Source organism: Canis lupus, chromosome 33, assembly GCF_011100685.1.
Source record: "Canis lupus familiaris isolate Mischka breed German Shepherd chromosome 33, alternate assembly UU_Cfam_GSD_1.0, whole genome shotgun sequence".
Classification (NCBI taxonomy): Eukaryota; Metazoa; Chordata; class Mammalia; order Carnivora; family Canidae; genus Canis; species Canis lupus.
This window is the reverse complement of record NC_049254.1, coordinates 5232497-5258116: the sequence shown is the minus strand read 5'-3', so window position 1 is coordinate 5258116 and position 25620 is coordinate 5232497. Positions and strand designations below refer to the sequence as shown.

The window sequence follows — 25620 nt, the reverse complement described above, 5'->3', positions numbered from 1 at the left end:
CACCAGCATTAAAAAAAAAAAAATTTTTTTTTCCTTTGGCTTGAACTCTGAGATGTCATTTCCTCCTTAGTCCCTCGGGAAGATAATTATCCCATCTGAACACAGCATTTGAATAGTCAATCTATCACAGCTATTTGTGAAGAAAATACTTTCTAGTTACTGAATGGAACCAGAGTGTGAGCCAAGATCTTTTTTCCCTCCTAAGTAAAAACAAAACATTCTGAAAATTTGGTCCAATGGAAATAGTAAGAGCTCTGATTCTGGGTAAACTAAGGAGGCTTTGTCTGCATGTTACTAAATAGCTGGCTATCATGTACCTGTCAGGAACACTTATTTCACAAGGTGATAGCTGAGCCATATCCAGAAATATGAAGTGGGGCTGATTTCACTGGGTGTTTTTTGCTGTTTCCTTTCTCTTCAAGTTGGACTGGAAATACTATAAAGAAAATCCTCCAAGCAATCTGCCCCAAACAAGGAAGTCCATAAAAAAGAACAGGAATGTAGGAGGGAAAAAACAGAACCTAAAAGAATGTGACTTTTATCTGGACTTCAAACTCAGAAAATGTGCAGTTTGGGATTATCCCTGCTTAACTCTTTAATTACTCATGTCATGTTGATTCACATACAAGCGCTATAAAAGTTCATTGCTGGAGTTTTCAACAACTTGAAATAAAGACCTCGCAGGAAGTGTCTCCAAATATAACCACCCAATTAATATTCAAAAAGGAAATGTTCCTAATAGGCCTGAGCTAATTAGAAAATAAGAAAACCTGAAAATACTATGAATAGAAACATGGTACAACTAAGCTGACTGGAGATATAAACACTGACATGAACCTGAAAAATACACACACTCAGGAAAGAAGATTCAGCATTATCTAAAGCCAGCAAATATTTAAAATTAATCACTCAATTGGTTTTTGACAGAAACTTTTCCAAATTTGTTATTTAAAATGAGACAGGGGTAGCAATGTCACTCATCCCCTCCTCCTTCTATGGATGTACTGATTATGTTACGTCTTCTCTGAGGTAAAATCCTGAAAATGGTTTAGTTGAGTGGAGTCAGATATTTAAAAATGCCTATTTTACTACTTCTAGCTCTGTGAAATGACACTTAAATTCTTTTTTTTTCCCGCAGACACTTAAATTCTAAACCTTTGTTTTCTTATCAATAAATGGGAGTGATTTTGACCTCACAGAGTTTTTTTTTTTTACCAAAATTTTACTTACTTATTTGAGAGATATGAGAGAGAACGAGAACGAACTGGGAAAGGGAGAAGCAGGCTTCCCACTGACCAGGGAGCCCGACCTAGAGCTTGATCCTGGACCCCAGGATCATGACCTGAGCCAAAGATAGACATATTTGCCCGAGCCACCCAGGTGCCCCTGACCTCACAGAGTTGTTCGAAGCATAAAATAAGCACAATTTGCAGCCCTCAATGAATAATAAATGTCAGGATCCAGAGTATTACCGAATCCTTCAAACCACTAACACATTAGAAATAAACAATTTCTGTAATTTTACAGTGCTTTTAAGAAATACTTGATTTAGGTATTAGAAATACATTTACATAATAAGCATGCCTGTTTCTTCATGTTACATTTGCTCCTTCAAAGACAGCAGGATATACCGGGCTCAACAAGAATGTGACACTGAAGAACAGACAGGCAATGGGAAAGGAGTGATAGAGGTTCAAAATGAACCCCAAGTGGTCAGAGCTAAAGCTCTACGGGGAGGAAACAAAAGGAAATGTGACAAGGGCAGGCCAATAGTACCCATCCTTATGAGTAAGGTACTTACAGGCAGATGAGTGAGTACCTGTAAGTACCGAGCAAAATATAAAGTCCCCTGCTTTGTAGACACAAGAAATTTATCTGAGGGAAAGAGAAAGAATTGAGACAAAGGGCACAAATGCTTTTAGTAAACAGTAAGTTAAGAAAATTTCGAAACATACCAAATGTGGAGGCTCATTTATTCCAAGCGGTTCCTGAAACATATATTAAAACATTTAAAAAATTGTAATCATATAATCTTGTTTTGAAGGTTTTGAAAATATCATTTGAAAAATGAAAAAAAAGGTCTAATTTACAAGATTTCTGGAACTGGTTATCCCTCAAATAACTTCCTGGATTATATTATAATAATTTTAGTACTTATTACTTACTAATTCCTTTGAGTAATGTAGCTGGGAAAAAAAAATATGTGCCTCAAAGTCTATCAGAAAGATAGCGAACTACAGTTATCTCATTGATGTGCTAATACTACCTACTACCAGCCCCCTATAGAGTCTAAGGAAATTCATAGGCTATTCCATTTTCTCTGTATATTCACATAACATAATCCAGCAGTTTCACTTTTAAAGAGCCCGTTACACATAATTCAATTGTATGACATTACATGCTTTGGAATTAATGACAGTCATTCTTAACTCACCAGTTGGATAGGTCGTATTGACATGATTATATTATTTGATCCTCCCCAGTCAAAAAAGCATTTGTATTTTCCTTTCTCTAAAATGTACTGTTCTCCACAAAAGAACTTCTGCTGGTAGGCAACCCATCTAGTAGGGAAAAAAAAAAGAAAAAGAACAAGAGGTGATAGAGAATCAAACAACCAACATTTTTTTTTCTTTTGCAACCAACAATTTTAAAACCAAATAACTTCTCAGAGATTCCCAGAAGAGACAACTTACACGCCGCTTTTAACATGAATGGATCTTGTTTCACTGCCAAAGCCAACTTCTTCCAAGTCAGAAATTTCCTGATTTGTAATGTCAATAAACTTCCCATTTTCTAGGTCAGATTCAAAGAGTGTGATAGAAGATTCTATAAAATTCTAAATAGAGAAAGAGGAAGAGGAAAGGTAAGGAAAACATATGGATTCTGTTCTACAGATTGCTGTATCTTAGCACGATTTTCTCATACTTGGGATAATTTCATACAAGTAAGTTCAGGAGGAATTTTAAGTGGGACTGGAAACAATTTAAATAGTTACTACTCTCCAATAGTTTAAAGGAAAAAATAAGTCTGAGTTTACTTTAATCAGGAAAACAACATTCTTATATAAGTGGAAAGGAATCAAGAGTTGGTAAGTTGCTGAGACTTATGGGTGATTAATTATATGTTATACTAATTATGAAGGAAACTATAAAGCTTTACTTATGCCTAAAGAGTGAGAGCCCACAACATGAAATAAAGAGTAAATATAAAATGTGTGATGGGGCATTTTGTGGGAGATGATTTTATAACCTTAAATGTAAAAGAAAAAAATGAAACTTCCTTGACAAAAGATTAAAAAATTAAAATGAGAGGAAAATTTTAAAGTTTTTATAGTTAGATAATATATTTAAAACAAAAATATCAGAAAACTTTTAAGACCCAATTTGATACATCAGCAAAAGACAGACAATTCACAAAAAAAGATTAGCATTAAAAACATATAAGCAAATGTCCAATTTCACCAGTAAAAATAAAGAAATTCAAAGTAAAACCATTAGATAAAATTTTCATCTTTTAAAATAAGAAGGATCTAAAAATCCAGTTTTGTTTGGAAACACGGATGGTAGAAATATAATTGGATAATTATTTTAGAAAATAATGTAGAAACACATTTATGGAGATGATGTTGTTTAACACTTCTTTTTTTTTTTAAAGCTGGAAAAAATTCTAAAACTAAATGGTGGGTATCTTATATGCAAAGATGCATTTTTTGTTTATTATACTGAAAAGCTGTAACCAATATAAATGCCCAAATGATGATAAACATAACTCTTTATGCATCCTACTTATCATTTGATAGAATATAATTAAGAAGCTAACAGTACATTCTATACTTACTAACAGTCAAGAGTTTTGTGTGCGTTATTTCCAAAAGAACTACCACATGAGATTATATTACTATCATTCTCATTTTCCAGCTAAGGAAAATGAGTAATTTGCCTGAGGTTAACATAGCTACTGAGGGGCAGAGATTGAATTTGAGTCCAAAGTTATCTATTTATCTACCTACCCTAAGGTCTTAATGATAACTGTTAGATAGGATCAAAGAACAGAACAAAAACTCAAACTTATAAATCTAGTAAGATTATAAGCATGCAAAAAAGCCCAACTTTTCATAAAAGAAGACTACTAGGAAAAAACCCAAGGGTGGCTATCTTTGGGTCCAGGCAAGTTAGACAACTTTAACCTACATTTTTTCAACTCTTTCTAATAGGTATACTTTTTAATTGGGAAACATTATTTTTTGTAAAAGAATGGGTGGCTCAGCTGGTTAAGTGTCTGACTTCAGCTCAGGTTGTGACCTCAGGGTGGGGACTGAGCACCCATTTTGGGATCCTGGTTAAGTGGGAAGCCTGCTTCTCCTTCTCCCTCTGCCCCCCGCCCCCACCTGTGCTCTCTTCTTAAATCAAATCTTTTTTTTTTTTTTTAATCTCTTCCTTTGTCCCAAGTACTCCATAGTTTATAAATAAGTTTTAGGTCTAGGGATCCCCGGGTGGCGCAGCGGTTTGGCGCCTGCCTTTGGCCCAGGGCGCGATCCTGGAGACCCGGGATCGAATCCCACGTCGGGCTCCCGGTGCATGGAGCCTGTTTCTCTCTCTGCCTGTGTCTCTGCCTCTCTCTCTCTCTCTCTGTGTGACTATCATAAATAAATAAAAAAAAAAAAAAAAAAGTTTTAGGTCTATGAAAAATGCTATCAACTTCTATAAGTCTCAACATTATCAAGTTTATCCCCTCCTTTAAATATATTATAAATTTAATCTAAGAAAAGGAAATTTCTAGGATAAACATTCATTTTATATGAACAAGCAAAACCGTGTCAAAAACAAAAACCAAAGCATCCATAGGAGAAGAGAAAATATACTTAAAATAATTCTCTCATTTACTACTTACTTGTCAACTTCCAAGGATTTAAAAATGGTTCATAAAACTAGATCAAATTTAAGACTTTACAAAAAAGATACAAAAGGATTTTTACCTGAGATCTTTGTTATAATTCATAACTTATATCATGTTTTTAATCTCTCCTTGACAGTAAGCCTTTGGAATCTGAGATATGTGTTACTTCATTACTTTTTTAAGATTTTATTTATTTATTCATGAGACAGACAGAGAGAGGCAGAGATACAGGCAGAGGGAGAAGCAGGCTCCATGCAGGGAGCCCGATGTGATCCCAGGACTTCAGGATCACACCCCGGTGCCGAAGGCAGAGGCTCAACCACTGAGCCACCCAGGCATCCCTTACCTTCATTACCTTCACATGGTTCTTAAAGAAAAAAAAAAAAAGAGAGCTGGGTGAATTTCTTTGATATCATTGTTACCATCCCTTGTATCAACATATACTTAATTCTCTAAACACTTGTTAGCATTATAGAGCTCCCCAAACCCTGATTTTACATATATACATGTGATACACATGCATATACATGCACACATATATACATATCTTATCTATCTTAATATCAATCTTCTATTTTCCAGATAAATTATACAAATATAAATACATATATCTTAAATCAAGGCTTTAATAGCCCATAAGTAATCTGCCTTAAAGTTGCCAGGACAAGCCTTCCAACTGAAGTATGTTTACAGCCTGGGTGCCACACCAGCAAACCCGGTTATCCTGACATAAACATAAACTTCTATTAACCAAAGACTCTGAACATGCCTGTTTCTTTTAAACTGAAAGTACATAACTAGTACAAGGTGGCTATGAGCATACAATGTGAGAATGAGCTGAAATGGGTCTTTGTCAGGATCCTGGGCAGGAACTCCTATCAATAGGCACTAAGCAGTCAGGCCCAACTATAATGGGAGGGTCTTTAGCAGTTCTCAATTGTATGGACCTCTCCTCCCCTACTTTGGAGATTCTGGAACGCTTCATCTCTGCTTGCTCTTCCTGACTAGGGTTGCCGGAATAGGGGAGCAAGGATAAGCTGAAATGCCATGGGTCATTACGTTCTGTTGGAATAAAACAGGACAAAGGCATAAAAAGATAATGTGCAGCTGTGCTGTGTTTGTGCCCTTTCATTAAGAAATAACTTGCATTATGATGTAATGTATTTTACTTGAATAACGATTTGCACAAGTCCTGTTGTGTGGGTTGTGGGAGAGTGAGCTGGGAAGCAGGCTGGGGGCGCTATATGGCAACAATGCAGCCTGAAGGTGAGCAGAGGAGGAGGGATCCACTGTCATGGGGCCCAATGCCAAGTACAAGAGCTGGCAGCCTGTGATTTCACAAACATTTACTCATGTGACTGTGTCCTTTCTACTACTCTGCCTGCTAGTCCCAGAGACCTGGCCAAAGGCCACAGGGGCCTCTTAAGTGGCATCACTCTCTGGTTTATTCATGGCTTTTCTTGCCTTATAGCTTTAGCCGTCTTTTTCTAAGTACCTTCTTTTTTTTTTTTTTTTTTTTTTTAAGATTGTATTTATTTATTCATGAGAGAGACAGAGAGGGAGAGGCAGAGACATAGGCAGAGGAAGAAGCAGGCTCCGCAGGCTCCTTGCAGGAAGCCCAATGCAGGACTTGATCCCAGGTCCCAGGATCACACCCTGAGCCAAAGGCAGACGCTCAACTACTGACCTACCCAGGCATCCCTCTAAGTACCTTTCTGAGCCATTCTCCTGGGTTGCACTCTCTATGGTTTTTTACTCAAACCTACTAAATATACAGTGTCTTATCTAGTTGACTAGTCACCATCAACACCGTGTCCCTTTTGGGCAGAGCTCCAATTCTGAGCCAAATCCAATCACCTGGGGCTAAATCCCCAGGGATCACATGTATGAAGTGCAATATAAAACACGCAAAAAACTACAAAAACCCAAAACCAAAACTTCTAACTGCCTTGTTCAGGAGGTGACTGCAGTCATGTTCACAGCAAGCACGGCGAGGTTTCTGAGTTGCTAGCATCCCTGCTTTACCAGGCACAGTTAAATAATTTTGAAAGTCACACAGATTTAAGTGGAGCTCAGCTGCCTGAGAATGAACTATGACTGAATGACCTCAAATATGCACTCCATTTTATATTTTTAAAACACTTATATCTAAGGGAAAATCTGGATAGCTTACTATAGATACGTCTTTGGTACAGTACTCCCCAATATCAGAAAAAAAAACCAATGAGCTGATGCTTCAGGACCAAAGATCCATCTTTGGGCATTTTAGTAATTTGGGTGTTTTTAAATCCCCTAAAACCCTACAGCTACTCTGCCGTGGAGCTCTTGTGCTGTCCACTCTCTGGTGGACAAAGTAATATGATACACCAGTGGAGATGCGATGTACCCATTAATTTAGAAGAAATAACTGTCTTCATACCACCTGGTTTCAAAGATCTGAAAAGAGACCCCCAAATCTTAAATCTTAATAAAAGCAGATTCAAAAGTTAAGCTAATATAAAACTGAGGAAAAATAAGCATACCAAGAAAATTTTATCAAAGACGCCAAGGAATAAAAATTCCTTTTAGCATCCCCAGAGTCTAAATATTCCTATATTCTTCTGGGCCTCTTCTTTTTTTACGAAAAAAAAAAAAAAAAGTTAACTCAAAGTCAGTATATATATCTGCCTGACTCATTTGGAATTAGAAACATATTTCCCATTGTCTTCTCCAAGTACTCTATGACACAGATTACATTATCCCTAAGGAACATGTCCAGAATTTGACCTTAAGAGATCCACTGTATCCTGCATACTGAAGCCAGGACATTAGAAAACTGCACTGTATTATGCAGTTTTTCTGTCTCTCCTCTTGTTTATATTATTCCAACTTAGATCTTACATGTAGTGCTTCTTTCCTAACTAGGTGAGGGACACCTAGGAGGGTCTATATAGGGAAAAGATGTCTCATGTCAACTCTATGTGTTACCTTACATAGGCTGACAACTACAAGAGCTTTTTTTTTTTTTTTTTTTTTAAAGATTTTATTTATTTGAGAGAGAATGAGTAGGTGTGGGGAGAGGGAGAAGAGGATTCCCCACTGAGCAGGGAGCCCGGTGTGGGGCTTGATCTTAGGACCCCAATACCCCAAGATCATGACTTGAGCTGAAGATAGATGCTCAACTTACTGAGCCACCAAGATGCCCCAACAACCACAGGAGCTTTTTAAATCCTATATCTAACAATACTATATCACAAGCTTAAAATTTTCAGAGGTACATCTTATGTCTTATCACAAAAAATTAATGATAAAGGGGGCAGGAGGAAACTTTGAGAGAATATGGATAGGTCTCTGTGGCCTTGATGGTGGTATTGGTTTCACAGGTGCACATTTATCCATAAACTCACTGAGTTGTATATGTTAAATATGTACAGCTTTTTATGTATCAATATTCCAATAAAGTAAAAAAAAACCCACCAAAACTCCTCCTCAATTATATGCCATGTCTGAAGAATATAAAATATTTCATCTGAAAATATTTTAATGAACACAAATTTAAATTATAAACTGTCTGAAAGTCATGTAATTATTTACTATACATGTATATTGGTCTGCAATGTGACTATATATTTATAGCTACAAATAAAACGCTAATAAGCCTTTGGTTGAAAGAGATCGTTTTTTCACTATTAAGGTGCTTTTTTTAGTCTAATCATTCTGTAACCAAAAAAGGGTAATTTGACATGGGCTCTAGAGTATGACAGACTTGCCCTCGATTCAAAGCTCTACACTTGGGCATGGTACCTAACCTCTCAGATCCTCAGTTTCTGTACCTGTAAGATGAAGATCCTAAGAGTCTCTATCTCATAGTCTTTGTTAAGATTAAGTACAAGTACACACGTAGGGCCATTAAAAAGTACTTGAAAAATGTCAAGATTCTAATGGGAATTATGATAATATATTTATAAGCTAAGAGTTAGTCTTTTAATTGTTAAAAAATCTTATTTTAAGAGAATAGAAGATTTTCTGCAAAGGGCACTTTCATTTATTCACATAAAAATAGTATCATATGGGATCCCTGGGTGGCGCAGCGGTTTAGCGCCTGCCTTTGGCCCAGGGCACAATCCTGGAGACCCGGGATCGAATCCCACGTCGGGCTCCCAGTGCATGGAGCCTACTTCTCCCTCTGCCTGTGTCTCTGCCTCTCTCTCTCTCTCTCTGTGACTATCATAAATAAATAAATAAATAAATAAATAAATAAATAAATAAATAAATAAATAAATAAATAAATAAAATACCTTAAAAAAATGGTATCATATTTCTGTAAATACCCAAAACTTCTGTGTGCAGCAGGAATCAACATGCCAATTCCTGCCAATTTTTCTAAGGTATATTATCATACTGTCTATATCAAATACCCTCTATTTAGCTATATAGTTATGGTATTTATATCTCTTCATATCTTCTACTGTTGGGAGATTTCAATGAGTGATCTGGGGTTTTATGATTTGTTTGCTTATTTTCGTCACAGCCATCCTGGGAAGGTGCCATCACATTCACTGTTAAACATTTCTAGGATCAGTAATGCTTCCATTCGGCTATTTTTTTAATAAGGAGGGAAAAAATTAAAAATTATTCACTACTAGGTGGAAGATGCTTTGAATCTTGACCCATAGTTCCCAGAATGCATGTGGTCATGAAGACCTAAATTTTTTAAAAAAATGAAAGTTCTATCTTGTTTTGTCTTGCTTGCCTTTTAGTGGTCAAGTAAGGAATGGCCCATGGCCCATGTATAAGGAATGGCCCATGGCCCATGTATAAGGAATGGCCCATGACAGTCAGTGGACTGTCCTACATGTTCTTTTGGGTAGAAATGGTTTCCAACTCACTTTCTTAACTAACAAGGATCATTCACAGGGGAAAAAAAATTCTCCCTTGTTCCCTGTGCTGCCTCTCCCATTCTGGTCCTTCTAACCAGGTGAAGAGCCCCAAAAGACAGAAATCTGAAGGGCCAGAGCACACAACCTCCCTGAGTTCAGAGTCCATACAGACCCCATAACCAGCCTTCACCTCATGACCAGTTCCTTCAAAGAGGGCTTTGGAGACCACGCCAGATAGTTTAGAGTTTATATGGATACAGATTACTCTGGGAAGAGACCACAGTGGTAAACCCTGAACCCTAAGAAAGCATGCCCCCTCTGAACACATTAAAAAAAATCCATTGGGCGCTCAAGGTCAAATTAAAAAAAAAAATCCTCAACTCCTCAACAGGCATATAAGGCCCTTCATTATCTGGCTCTTGGCCTCATCTTCCCAAAGTTCTGCCTAATATCCTTACTTAACTGAATTTCCCAAACATACCAATTTCACTTATATGAGGTTTTCTCAACCTCTGTACTATTAACGTTTTGGGCCTGATGACATTGTTGTTTAAAAGATTTATTTAAAGGATCCCATTTTTACAGAGAGAGAAAGAGAGAGGTGGAGAGCTAGCGAACGAGTGCGCACAAAAGGGAGGAGCAGAGGGAAAAGGAGAATCTCAAGCAGATCCCACCTTGTTCAGCGCAGAGCCCCATGCGGGGCTCAATCTTGTGACCCTGAGATCATGACCTGAGCCGAGAGAAACCAAGAGTCCAAGGCTTAACCAACTGTGCCACCCAGGCACCCCCAGACCTTATGACATCTTGGGAGAAGGCTCCTGTGAGCTGCGGAGGTCTGGCGGTATCCCTGGCCTCTACCCGCTAGATGTCACTACCACAACCTCCCTTCCAGCTCCCGCCACCTCTCCCAAGTCACAAGAACCCAAAATGTCTCCGGACACTGCCAAGTGCAGTGCAGTAAAGTCACCTCCAGCTGAGAGCCACTGGCTCACATCTTTGCTTTTTAAAAGGTTAATCTCTTGCTGAAACAGCACCTACCCCTACCCCTGTCACCTAGTCCTGGAACCTCTCCACATGACTAACTCCTGAACCTAAAATTTTGTTCAACTGTTATCTTTCTCTGGTGAGTACTTTGTGCCTAATCCAATCATAGTCAAACATTATCAAGCATTTATAAAAATACTATTTTCCTGATTAGACTGCCAGCCCTGTGAAAGCAAGGACGGAGTCTCTGGCCACTGTATCACCAGCATCTGACACAGCAGAGCTCACGAAGTAGGTGCTCAACAAATACGGAATTGATGGATGAAAAGTTAACATAAGCATTCTACGATCATTTTAGCAGTTAAGAAAAGTAGGCAAGCCACATACGCAGTTCGGTGTAATGCCTTCAAGTATTTGAAACATTTTATAGTCTCGTACTGTATATCACAACTCATGTATGATTTTCAAGGATAGAAAACCAATAGAAAATGAAGAATAACAATGCTAACTCACAGCTTGTAAGAACCGGAAAGACAAGATGGGGCCACTTAATGCCCCACAGGCATTACTGTCTTCAAAATCTCCTTCTTCAAGCAAGAACTGCTGGCCTTTAAAATGTTCTTTTTCATAGGCAACCCATCTAGAAATACAAAGGACATCCGATTGAGCAGTTAATGAGACTAATAAAAAAAACCCAAACAAACAGAAAATCATGATAAAGCACCTAGTTGTATATTACCATATTTTAAAAACAACATACTTGCTTTGTTACCATTTATATAAAGACAAGCAAATATTCTATGCTTCATGGGTCAATAGCTTTTATAGTTCAGAGGCTTTTCCCAACTAAAGGTTAACTGTTAACAGGATTGCAATAGAGCAATGCTCACTAAATGTTTATGGTATGACCGGATACCACATCTCAACATGGTCAGAAGATAGTCTGCCAAATAAGAAATAATTGGAAAGCACAAATAGCCAATGAGAAAAGTTATAAACCCATTTTGAGATTCAAAGATAATTACTCTTATTTCACTGACAAAGCCATTCTAGAATCAGAGAATGATTTTTTTTTTTTTAGATTTTATTTATTTATGAGAGACGGGGAGAGAGGGAGGGAGGGAGGGAGGGAGGGAGAGAGAGAGAGGGAGGGAGAGAGAGAGAGAGACAGACAGAGATGGTCACAGACACAGGCAGAGGGAGAAGCAGGCTCCATGCAGGGAGTCTGACACGGGACTCGATCCTGGGTCTCCAGGATCACACCCTAGGCCAAAGGTGGCGCTAAACCACTGAGCCACCTGGGCTGCCCCAAGAATGATTTCTATATTGAATACTTATTTAGGTTTTAAATCAAAGGAACCTCTCACTAGGTTTCAGATCTAAAACACATTACTGGTGGGTTTAGCAAAGAGAAATGCAAATGGGCTGACATTAGCCCTGGTAGCCCATACATATAGGAAGACCTTTATAAATATTTACAGGTGGCCAGTGTTGCTTCCACCATTTTATCAGTGGTGATAATGGCAACAGGAATCACTGTGGCCGAGTACTTTCCAGGTTTTTTTCTTTTCTTAAGTAGGCTCCATACCCAGCATGGAGCCCAAAGCAGGGCTTGAACTCAAGCAACCCTGAGATCTAGACCTGAGCTAAGATCAAGAGCTGGATGCTTAACTGGCTGAGCCACCCAGGTGCCCTCTGGGACACAGGTTTCTTGACTTATCTAAAACTATCAGTACAGAATACTGATAGACACCCTTAGTCATTAAGCTCCTCCATGAAACTTACCTTTTTAATGAATAATTCAGAGTAGTTAATGACTGTAATGTGGACACAGATGGTTCATAATACATACTGACCTGCTTAAATCTGCCTTTTGAGGAAATGTGTTGTTAGACCTGGTATCCCCTCCAATGGGATAGATTCCAGGATGACTATTTTGAGGTCCTGGGGTTGGGGACTTCTGTTTTGGGGCTTGATAGATGAAGTTAGGTAGGGCTGACTAATATTGTTTTGGGAAAATAAAAACTACTGCAAAAATACTTTCTGTAGGGTACAAAAGAATAGCTACTCAACAATCATGAATCTCTCCTTGCCTTCTGCATGTAGGTATGTATATGATGGGAAAGAGGGGGCCACATGAAATGGAATAAACATAATTTATAGATCTTGTTTATCTGTAATATGTAAAAAAAACTAACACTTTTATACTTAAACTAATATGTGAAAATAAGTTGCACAGGAAAACTTTGAAATTCTAAATGTGCCTTTCATTTATATAAGTATGGCTACTCAGAACATGCTTTTAATATACTTGAATGGGAAAAGAATAAAATATGTAGAAGACCTTAATATTAAAGACAGATTAATAAATTATTACATGATGACAGTTCAAAAATCTTTTGCTCAGTTTTTTAAAACATATTAAGTTTTATCGAAGAATCAATTTATATATCTATCTGGGATATATAAAAACATGTTATTTAAGAAAAATGAAGAAAAGTCAACCTCATTTTTCCTAGATTCCTCAAGATGGGACAGAGATGAGTTCCTACTACTTGTAGATGAACGGTTAACAAAAGTGAAAAATGGAAGAAATAGTAAAAAAAAAAAAAAAAAAAATGAAGTTAAACTGTCTGGTTTTATGTATTAATTTTTTTAGATTTCATTTATTTACTTATTTGAGAGTGTTCAAACCAGAGGTGGGTGAACAGAGAGAAGGACAGACTCAGCGTTAAGCAGAGCCTGACGTGGGGCTTGATCCCATGACCCTGGGATCATGACCTGAACAGAAACCAAGAGGCAGATATGGAACCGACTAAGCCATCCAGGCACCTTTCAACTGTTCACTTTTAAATGGGGATATGATATTTTTCTCCTGCAGTTGTCATATAAAAAAAGGGAAGTGTGTATGTTATATTACAAGTGATAATATTTTCTTGAAGTGTGTATGTTATATTACAAGTGATAATATTTTCTTGAAATTTTTATAAAATAATTACAAAAAACTCAGAAAACAATGTAAATCAGAATCTAGTTAATGGGAAAAACATTCAGATCTCAAAGGGAAAGAAAAGGCAAAAATATTTAGCAGGGTTAACAAGAAATGTGTGTTCACAGATTAGAGAAGACTGCACATAAATATGACACAATAAAAATGTGTTTATCCAAAACATTTGTTCATCGAGGGCCTAATAATTTTTTTAAATATAAGGATAAAAACTTAAGTGATTATGAATATGGGAGACCAATTTTGGATATGTCCAACATTTCTAATAGATGGCATATTCTCTTTTATTTCCATTTTGGCTAGCATAGCCATCACTTGATTTACTGCCAGAAATTGCAAAGTCTAAGTCTCTAAATGTAGATTCTTCAGTAATATTACCAGTCATTTAACGCCTATGAATAAAATATTTTAGTAGCACCTTTTACTAGAATAGCATAAACAAGTTTATGATGTTACTGCAAATACTGAGACATTGATACTCAAAGTAAAAGGAACGAATATATTCCAAGTAAACCATCATATCAACAAAGAGACCAACAGTGTTTCTAGAGGAATTCTAGCACAGGGTTGACAATGGCAACTAAGCTATGAAGAAAGCTCCTTCTGATTTTATCTGCCAGGATACAGATACAAAGGCACATCCCAGGGCAGTCAGATTTTCCGGGGTACCTGCCCCAGGAACTGCTGACTGAGACTAGGATCCTAGCAGTGGTTGGTTACACATGGGTTTATACTTAGAGGTTCTTGGGTGGGGGCTTCCTCAAAAACTGTATAGGGCTAGAGGGTAACCAATGTTAAAAATCCTTGATGTGGGAAACACAACCCAGACTACTTCTTTAATGAAGGATTCACTGCCAAGATCCTCAGCACAGAAAGTCAACTAAAATCCACAGAATAGAGAAGAAAAAAATAAACAGAACATGGGGTTCTCATCCATGTTCAAAATTTGTAAAATAAACAAAAATTTTATTTTGCAATTTTTATCTTCTATGTCGTGTTCAGAACACAAAGTTTTAGAAACTATTTTCAACATTTAATCTATCTCGAAATCTCTAATACAAACAAGAGTTCACAGAAAAGCCAGTAGTGACTAATACTTTTTAGTTTACAGTACCTTACAGAAGGGATGTATTATTTTTAGATTAAGACACATTGTTTTTGCTTGGCTTAGCACATTTTTTGTGCTGATCTTCAAAAAATAGAGTATTAAATCAAATATTGAAAATGTAATACTCACACTCCACCGATGACACGAATTGATCCAATTCCATGAAAGTCCCCATTATTTTTTAAAAACTTAGGGACAGAATCTATGTGTTCACTAAACTCCTTGGCCTGTCCATGAAAGTGAGGTTTTTCATAAATAATGACCTGAAAGATAGGACAGAAAATTACTTAACATGTATTTTAGAATAGATACAAAACTCATTTAGTTAAGTGAGACTAAAGACCCCAACATGAATAGGGAGCACAGTCCATTTTTTTCATTAATATTTATTTACAATATAGAACACTGGTATTCACAAAGAGTATGTATAGAGTTATTATCATAAAGATAAAATATCTTAATAACATGTTTCTCTCATAATAATATAGTCAAATATGGTAACACTGTTCTAGTTACCCAAATCCTAGGACTATCTCACAGGGTAAACTGTCTTAAAAGAATTCTTGGGACACCTGGGTGGTTCAGCAGTTAAGCAACTGCCTTCAGCCCAGGGTGTAATCCAGGATCCCGGGATCAAGTCCCACATCAGGCTACCCACAGGGAGCCTGCTTCTCTGCCTATGTCTCTGTCTCTCATGAATAAATAAATAAAATATATTTTTTTAAAAAAAGAACTCTTAAATTATCTAAGTTTACCTCTGTTTGGAAGTTAATACAGACCCGCCTTATATTTACTGAATTTTCCCTATTAGAAATAACTTTCTAGAGGTTCTAGGGCATAATAATAAATTATCTACTGGCTTGAGAAAACACAGCTGCTTCTTATAATGCTAACTGCTTCTATGGCAGTTGCTATTCACTGATAAGATACAAATATGCATATTCCTGAATTTAAATACAAAACTTCCTAATAAGAAGAAATTATTGAAAACATTATGGTGGTTTTTTTTTGGATACTGGTTTCACATGAGTGGGGTGGGGTAAGTATAGTAGGATGCCCATTCTGGCCATTTCATTTACTTCAAATTTGGATTCTTACAAGTATTTCTCTTCCGCCACTTTGGTGCTCTTTACTTCCCAAGTATGATCTGCACACCCTTGGTATGTGGAGTGATAATGGTGAGAAGGCACTCATCTATCCACCCTCTATTACCTGGGCCTATTTGTGGCTGATGGCATACTCAATGTACAACTGGCAAAATAAGGCCCCATAGTCAAATGCACTGAACAAGTTATAGCTCCCCTGTTTCCAGAAATTGGTAACATTATACGAACTGAAAAAAATACATAGTACTGCTTCTGCTTTCCACATATAACATTTTCACAGGGTGCTGTATTTGAAGTGATGAAGCTTTATTTGGGTTTAATACTTTCTACTTGTGCTGAACACAATTAGACTAAGAAGCAATAATTCTTTGATGAGGAGCAAGCCATCAATTAACATCTAAAAAACTTGAAAATTGTGACTGTTTATGACAGTTATTTCATATACCTCTACTGCCTGTCAAACTGCCAATGTCCAAGGAAGACCCAACCTGTCCCACTTGAAGAGACTGAGACAGGAGTCACTCAGAAAGTGTCAGAGCTAATTCTGCAACTTTCAAGGTTCGAAAACCTTGGCTGTGTGTTATTAGAATCACCTGGGGAGCTCTGAAGACTTCTGACCATACCCCAACCCCAAACAGTATCTCTGTGAGTGGAATACAGGTATAAGTTTTTTTTTTTTTTTTTTTAATGTGGGTATGTAGGATTCCAACAAAGAGCCAAGATGTATTACATACATTCAGATACTAAGTTTTAAAAGATTCCACCTATATGGTCAACTCCATAAATTTGGAATCCCCTAATGGGAGGGTTGGAGTACCTGTGTCTTGTTTGGCAGGACAGGAGAAGGATGGATGATTCCTTCTTTCCATGCCTGCCTCTGGAAGTGCTATCACCTAATTAAGCAGAGGTCTGTTCACTTCACATCTTTGATCACCATACTGGTTTTCTTCCTATCTCTTTTCACACACGTTTTATAATTCCATTTCCTTTTCTTTCCCAAAATGTGCTTAATCCCGGTGCCACCACTACTCCAGTTCTCGTTGCCTCTACTGTTCCCTTCAGATACTTACACTTACTGACATGTCTCTGACATGAGCTACTCGGTATCTCCACTTGAATGTTAGACTGCCACCTCAACTGTCCCCTCCCCACCAAATCAAAAATCAAACCTATCCCCTTTCCATCCTGTAGAACGTGTTTATTGGGTCAGACTGGGTTGTCAGCACCTCCACTATCCTTGCATACTGACTCAACTCTCTATCGCAGCAGCATAGGTTCTCAATGGGCATTCTGTGCAGTCACTTCCCTCCACTCCAATATCCACCAGCTAGGTTAGTATTATCAGCACATATTCTGGTAATTATTTTTTTAATTTAATAGTTCAAGATACTTGAGGATTAAACTCAAACTTTTTAGCCTGCTATTTTTATAGCAGGCTAAAAAGTCTGTTTTAAGACTTACCTTTAAGTTCATAGGCATTTCCACTTTTAGTCCACCCTTAAGATAAAAAATTTTAATATTAGATACAGAAATATTTAGAATATTTGAAAGTAATTAAGTGATATATGTAGGTTATACAAAAAAATCTGATTGGTAAAGGTTATATACCAGCCAACTTTAAGTTGTGGTGAATTTTAAAATTTAAATACAGAACACTTCAAAACCAAGTCAGACTGCTCATCAATGTATGTGGGGGAAAAAAAAAATCTTTAAAATATACTTTCAGATTAAAACCAGTACAAGGAATCCGAGCTTTTTAGTCTTTAAGGACACATGACTGAATACAGATTTAATGCCACTGCACAGTGTCCCAAGAAATAGAGTGGAGTTGCTAGATTTAAAAAAAATCTCATTTGGCAGAGTAGATTTCCAAACCACTGACACTATGTTTCCTCCCAACAACTGCTCAGGCTTTCTGAACATGATTACTTTCCTTTCCAACTTCCATCAACACTGTTTATCACACTTAACTATCTTTGTGACCTCAAGGTTGTAGAGCATAAAAGGTAAACCCCCTTCCTCACGCAAAATAATTCCAGAATTTCCTGTTTTTAATGCAACTCCACATTTTGGTATTTCTTAAGATTTCTTAGTTTTTTCCCAGTTTTTATTTTTTAAAGGTACGGAACAACCAAAAAGGGTTTACCACATAGCTGATAATATTCATTTGAAGTTTGCCCTCAAAAAAAAAAAAAAAAATGTCTGCAACAAAAATACTGTATGTACTTATTATCTCTAAGAAAGCAGCCACTGACAGAACTGTCCATTTATTATTAATGCTAAGCTTATCATTCATTACTGTGATGAAAAAGCATAATTAGAAAAATATTTTTAATAAACACCAAAAAAACCCCAAAATTCAGAACTGTATTCAAAATTTTCACAGTACTTGTATTTATAAGGAAACTGCATGCATTGCAATAAACTAAAAAAAGGATATTCGGACATTTGTCTTCTAAAAAACAAAGTGTTTTCACACAGATATTCTCTATAATATATAGGCACAGAAAAATAATGTATATGTTGTTGATCCACTACTACAGATACTCATTTCTCAGGATAGAGATGCATAAGCAATCACCATGGTTATTTTAGATTCATGGGCATTTTGGAAAATGCTTTTTTCAAATTTGCTTACCATTTTAAGTGGATGCAATGATTTCATTTCTGTTGCAGAAATCTCAAAGAGTCCATGGTCTTCCTCTAAAACTGTAGCTTGCCCTTTAAAATTAATATCTGGGTAGGCAAGCCAACTAAATAAGAAATAAATGGTTTGTTAAAGAATAATTGGAATACTTTATCTGGTCCTGTAAGAGTTAAAAGTAAAAAAGCTATCAAACAAACAAAAAAAACCCAAGCAAAACAAAAAACAGAAAACCTTTGTGGCAAAATTACAACCAGTAAAACACATTTGAAATGACTTCACTAGAGAGTGTATAACACGAATTCATGTGCTATTCAGTACTCATATTCAAACACTATAAGTCTATTATGTTTTCTAAGCACTACATATTACTTTTCTTAGATTTTTCTAATATTTAGAAGATGTGACACCTTTGATTCAAACAGAATATAATTGGAGAGAGAAAAAATTGCACTACACTCTTTTATTTTAAAAGGGGGGCAATCAGGGATCCCTGGGTGGCTCAGCAGTTTAGCGCCTGCCTTTGACCCAGGGCATGATCCTGGAGTACCGGGATCAAGTCCCATGTCGGGTTCCCTGAATGGAGCCTGCTTCTCCCTCTGCCTGTATCTGTGCCTCTTTCTCTCTCTCTGTCTCTCATGAATAAATAAATAAAAATCTTAAAAAAAAAAAAAGTGGGGCAATCAGAGGTGGGATTCTACAAAGCATTTCACACCCCCCCATCAAGGCATTTTTACATCTTTGACCCACATTTTTAGAATCAGTTATCAGTTTAATTGGCTGCCTCAAGAAAAGTATTTGAAATGAGATTCCCAAAAGACCCACCCACCTTGTAACTAAACTTGGTAATTACAGACATACCTCATGGATGGGGTCAATTACTAGGTCTGCCCAAGAGTTCTAATCTGCGGTTGGGAGAGATGAAGAAAGATCCCTATGGTGACCCCCAAATATATACCCCAACAATCATCAGAGCAGATAAAAAGGAGGGAAAGACAGAAAAGGAAACCACGTTGAACGTCGTGATTCAAGCTAATCTGGAATTAAATTAACACTCCACTCAGTCACACCACAGTCCAAAAGGTAGCTTTGGAATCAGAAAGGCTTGGTATCAGACCCATGCTTACAAACTGGTAGCCTGAGACAAATCATATAATTTTCCTCACTTATAAATCGAGTTAACTCCACCCACCTTGCAGATTGCAGTAATAAACAAAAAAGTACCATGTGTCCGGTACTGCGGAAGCACTCAACTACTGGCACTGACACACTCTTGAAATAGTTCAAGCTCCAGATTTTTAGGTCAGGGACATGTTTTTATTTCTCAGTCCCAAAATCTAGTAGATGAAGACATGATGGATGCATCTATCAAGCACTGTGTCTAAGAATCTCTATCTGCTGCTTTGAGTCCTTCATCAAACACTTAATTGGATCCAAAGCAAAAGAGAATATGTTTTAATTCCTGCCATTGTCTTTCCTGAGTATCCAGGAGCATAAATAAAATTAACTAAAACTTCACATACATGTATGTCACCTACTGAAATTTGAAGTAAAAAGTTAACTTTGGTGGCCATTGATCCTGGTAATAAGGAGAAACTGATACGTACACTCCTGACTTCACAGTGAAGGACACAGATTTGGGGATATTCAGCTCTTCCAAATTGGGGACTGCTCGCTGTATATGGATAGGACAACACGCTGGGTCAGACCGTGGGCAAAGTTCTATCTCTGGAATGCTGCAATCCTGGAAAAAAAAATGGCTTTAATATCATCTGGAGACACACACAATTCAGTATTCTCAATACTCTGGACATGCAATTACAATTATTCTCATTGTTCAGTTGAATTTCTTCACAAAGACAACATAAAGGCAATACTGTTTCACTTTACCAGTTTTTTTAAAACAAATTTCTTCTAAGAAGTTACATTGATAACATGAAAATTACAAATACTGTTGATGGAAGAAGTATTACTCAATTTTTTTCTGCTTTTGTTTTTAAAAGCCTTGTTCTTTTAAGCAATCAGTGTTCAGTTACCAAACTATGTGAGTGCCAAAAGTCTTTAAGCCTTCCTTCTCAGGAGCATAACAAAGCCATGAGGAGGAAGGGAGTTATAAAAGCTGATCTCATGGGGGATATAAAAAATAAATAACAGAGAGGCACACTACTCCCTCAGTGTGTTATCTAATTTACATTGACAAAAGAAATAGGAATTAGGAGGTGAGGGTAACGGAAATCTGTTTTCCTACTTGTGGGATTCTATTTATTTTAGCACAAGTTGGTTTAAGAAAGGCATTATGAAATTTGACTCTCCCCTCCCATCACATATCCACTGCCACCAGGTCTCGTCACACCTTCCTTTAAAATTTCACTTACGTATCTTCCTTTTCTATTCCCACTGTCAAGACCTTTCATCAAGGCTAAGACTTCAATTATAAGCCTTATCAGTAGTCAAGTACTAGCCACACTTTATACAGTTGGGATTGTTAGAGAACACCGCTTTCCTCATGATGCTCCTTGGCTCAAAACCCAAGCACACTAAATTTACATTTATTTGCCTTTTTACAACATGGCACCAACCCCGTGACCCACTGGAACTCCAGGTAATCTTCAGTCATATTGATATCCATGCTCTCCCCACTTCCTTTTTTATATGGCCTAAGCTTTGTAAATGTTTCCCCCATTGCAACTATAGAGACAATTTTCTGTATTCTCATCTATGAAAACCTTTAAAGAGTCAAATTTCTAACACAAAAAATAAAACTCATCGTTTTCTTAGGGAATCAAAGCTACAATTATTTTTCCCTCCTCTGAAATTACAGACATACTTCTGAGCACACTAACTCAGTAATCATGAGTGTCTAATTATACGGCTCCAACTTTCAGCAGCATAATTCTCATCTAGGACATTGTGAAATTCAAGTGACCATGCTTTAGTGAAACAGGTAAATGCAATAACAATCAGAGGGTGACATTTATCAGGCTGAACAATTGTATTTATTGTTATAATCATTTTTGTAATTTATAACAGCAATTTTCTGATTTTTTTACCTTCCTCGGAACTGAGCTGTATCATTCATTCTTAATCACTCTTATTAATATGTGCAAGTAAGTTAATACATCTTACTTGCAGAAAGCCAGCTCTAAAATGCAATGCAGTCAAGAGGCATAACCTGAGATATCCTTTAAAGTATAAAATATTTCTGCTTAAAATTTCATTTCAAAAATAGCCTGAATGTCCACAACAGTCACCTGCCAGTCTTGAAGGCTTTTGTTTGCTATTAATAATAGAGTTCTAGTAACATTATTTAAAATGCTGCCTGCCGTATTAATGGTCCCCCAGGGATGTAAGGTACAGTAACAGAATACATAACTAAGTGTCTCCCACAAGTAAGTTTCCTCTGCATTGTGTTATACAAACAATGCATGGGTGGTGTACTTTAAAAGGGAAAAAGCTAAAAGGCATTCGAGTCAGCCACAAACAGAAGGAAACAGCATAATGGAAAAAGCATAATGAGGGCTACAAAATGGAAAATAAACAAAAATAAGAATGCTTATGTCCTCAGGCAGAGGATCAGTTTTGTTTTGTTTTTTTTTCTCCAGGTAACTGTAAAAAGATGTCACTAGTTAAGTTTTATCTCCTTCATGGTGGCTATTCTCATAGGAATAATGTCTCTTGCATAATTCTTGATGGACCGAGGCAGTAACACTAGGACCGAGGCAGTAAACTCTAACAACACAAGGGTGCTTTATAATAACCTGGCAACAATGAACAGTTTACTCTTAGTAAAAGTTGTATGGCTTCTTCTCCAACTTTTATAGTCATAATATACTTTACAAATATTCTTATGAAACTTACAAGCTTACACTATTAAAGCATTTGTAGGAATGGAGGAAAAACTATAGGGGAGAAACAGGCAAGAAAGGATTACAGTTAACAAAAACAACAAGAAATCTAATTGACTCCACCTCATATAAAATACTTTTAGCCTTTATCTAACAAAAGGTCTTTTTCTTCTTGGCAAGTTTGTGAGGACAAAACCAAAGAAACATCTGATCATAAAAAAAAAAAAAAACATCTGATCCTTAAAAATATATATATTAAATCACAGTAAACGGTAATTTGCAATAGTCATTTCTAGTATTTGAGAAAAGAATCACCTGACTCAACCATTACTGCAATGCTACTTCACCCTTAATTATTTCTGGGAACTAAGATGGCCCTTGAGCAGAAGGTACAACTGCCGCTAACTGATGACATCCTTTGCATCTATTAACAGCAAAGTGAAGACTTCATGAAAGTATTATCTTTAAAGAATGCTGAAGTTTTGACTACTCAGATTAGAATAAAAAATGATGAAGCAAGATCATTTGAATTTGGAATGGTAACAATCCCCAAGAAAATGAAGTTATCAATTGGTAGAATTATAACAAGGTTGGAGAAAGGAAGCAGTTCAATGCTTGACTCTTACTTTGTAAAATATTTAGAACAATGCTAATGCTTTTTCCATTCGATGCTCAATAGTTTTTTCCTTCCTCACTGAAAGTTGCTAGCATGTTCAAGACATGAGGGCACTTACACTGCAATTTAAAAAATGACCCCAAGAACAAACACTGGAAGAAGGAAAAAATGCAAGCAACACTTATTCTTTCTTTTAATATAGTCTAAGCAAATGGCAGGTGTGCAAATAGCCATTTATATATCCCTATTCAACAAATTGAGTTTTTTGCTTGATTTTATCATGGCTGGATTTTTGGGTGGTGAGAAGGTTCATGTTTTCAACAACTTCTCTTTTTTCCCCACTGGGCTTGGCATGATGCCTGACATTCACAAGAAAAGCACAAAACCATAACTTACTTAAATCTTAGAAGATTCTACCTACCAACTATTCATCTCAATCAATTACTAGTGAGCTAGCTAATTAAATGAGCACTCAACTGCTGCTTGCTGAGCTGAACTGCTTGCAGTTAAATTTTGCAATGAAAACGAACACTGCTGGGGCAGCCCGGGTGGCCCAGCAGTTTAGTGCCACCTTCAGTCCAGGGCCTGCTCCTGGAGACCCGGGATCAAGTCCCATGTCGGGTTCCCTGCATGGAGCTTGCTTCTCCCTCTGCCTGTGTCTCTGCCTGCCTCTCTCTCTCTGTGTCTCTCATGAATAAATAAAGTCTTTAAAAAAAATTGAAAACAAACACTGCCCTCAGTGCTGTAGCCATCAATGTTCTCATAGTACCACCAACATTCACCTCTGCATCTGATGCAAGTGGCTCTGCCAAGAACTTCCTCACATTTCCCACCCACCTAACCCATTTATTCTCTCAAGATTCCAATCAGGTGCTGCCTCCTCCAGGTGAGATGCCCCTTCTTTGTGCACTCCCAAGCCATACAGAGCATTCTCACTTCACATGGTTATGTGACTCAGCTGTCTCTCCCCCCCTAGACTTTAAGCCATCTGAAGTATGAGATCATATCTCGATTGTATTTCCATTCCCTGTGCCTATCACAGTATTAGGTCTAAAAGCAGAACACACATTTGTTAAGACTCAGGCTTGTTAGCAGTTTTCCAGGAAGTATTAATTCACATAAACTACATTCAGATACTCCTTTCATGAGGGCTTTTTCTGGATGCCATTTGCAACTAACAAGAATTTAATAATCAACCCAAATCATCATGACAGGGTCCATCTTAATTTATATTTTTAAGCACATAAACAAAAGCTCCATAACTTGAAAAAATATAGGGGCACTCAGTCGGTGAAGCGTCTCTCTTTGGTTTAGGTCATGATCCCAGGGTCCTGGGATGGAGCCCAGCATTGGGCTCCCTGCTCAGTGGGGAGTCTGCTTTTGTCTCTCCCTCCACCCTCTCCCTGCTTGTGCTTGCTCTCTCATTCTCTCTCACACATGTACTCTTTCTCTCTCTCAAGTAAATAAATATCTTAAAGAAAAAAATATATCCATGACTGTCATATGCATAACTGTAATAAATAATGTACTATTTTAGTGCTGAAGGAACTCTTAAGAATACACTGGGAAAACTCTGTCCTTATCTGATATTTCTCCTAATCGCTAATTCACCTCTCCTCTAGATCACCACAGCACTTTTCATGACATGTTCCATTAGACCGGGAGACCTCCCTCCGGTTGTGTTACCTTTAAGACACGTTTGATAGAACCCAATACAAAGTCTCTCTGTGGATGCTTCCTGTTCTGAAGGATCCAGTCACGATTTAACACCTTTTCCCCTTCTTCCAACACACATTTCTGACCTTGGAAATGTGGCTTCTCATACAAAATCCAGCTGAACAAATATAAAAGCATGATCAGTTATAATTAATTTTCTAAGAAATGAGGCATAAAACAAATGATACTTAGTAAATCCACAGAGCATCTCACCTACCTTTTAAAACCTGAGCTATTTGACACCATTAGCCTACGATTCTATTTTTGAAACACTGATATATGCTAATTTAAGTCTAGACAAATAGCATAAGAGTAATAAGAATAAAAGTACATACAACTTGGAAATATTCCTGGACATAATCTATGCCTGTGCCTGTATTTAGGTATGCATGTACTTTCTAGATGGTGTATAAACAAAGTTATCCATTTCTATTAAAACAGCAGCTTAACAATTCCAAATTTTAAATAAAATGGGAGCACATGCGTCCCTTTTTGTTACATGAAGACAACACCACACCATAGCACTTACATCATGAATACTGACACGCAGGGAACGAAGACACTCACGGGACAAAGAAATTCTGGCTGCATCACGTAGGAGGGAAACAGCTGATAATGAAGTTTTCCCTCATTTTTACATCATACAAAGAATCTTTCACTTCTTGACCATGTCAGCTATACAAATGACTTTATGTGTGTGGCCTTCACATTCCTTAGCATCCTACGAAGTTTGAATTCACTTTCAAAGCTATGCTTCATTCAACTTCTGCCTTCAACATAATTTGCTAAATCTGTCTTGCTAATAGTATAGTTTTAGAATTGTACAGATAATATATAAT

At 37.0% G+C, this 25620-nt stretch overlaps 1 protein-coding gene across 1 annotated transcript in view; it reads right to left on the bottom strand.

The window, feature by feature from the left end:
* CRYBG3 (crystallin beta-gamma domain containing 3) overlaps positions 1-25620 on the bottom strand; it is a 102056-nt gene that overhangs the window by 30256 nt on the left and 46180 nt on the right. The window contains exons 7-15 of the mRNA XM_038582513.1: positions 24752-24899; positions 20212-20348; positions 18599-18713; positions 17422-17457; positions 14984-15117; positions 11253-11379; positions 2694-2836; positions 2435-2561; positions 1956-1988 (exon numbers count right to left, since the gene is read on the bottom strand). Coding sequence (XP_038438441.1) covers positions 1956-1988; positions 2435-2561; positions 2694-2836; positions 11253-11379; positions 14984-15117; positions 17422-17457; positions 18599-18713; positions 20212-20348; positions 24752-24899 — 1000 coding nt within the window. The remainder of the gene's footprint in view (positions 1-1955; positions 1989-2434; positions 2562-2693; positions 2837-11252; positions 11380-14983; positions 15118-17421; positions 17458-18598; positions 18714-20211; positions 20349-24751; positions 24900-25620) is intronic.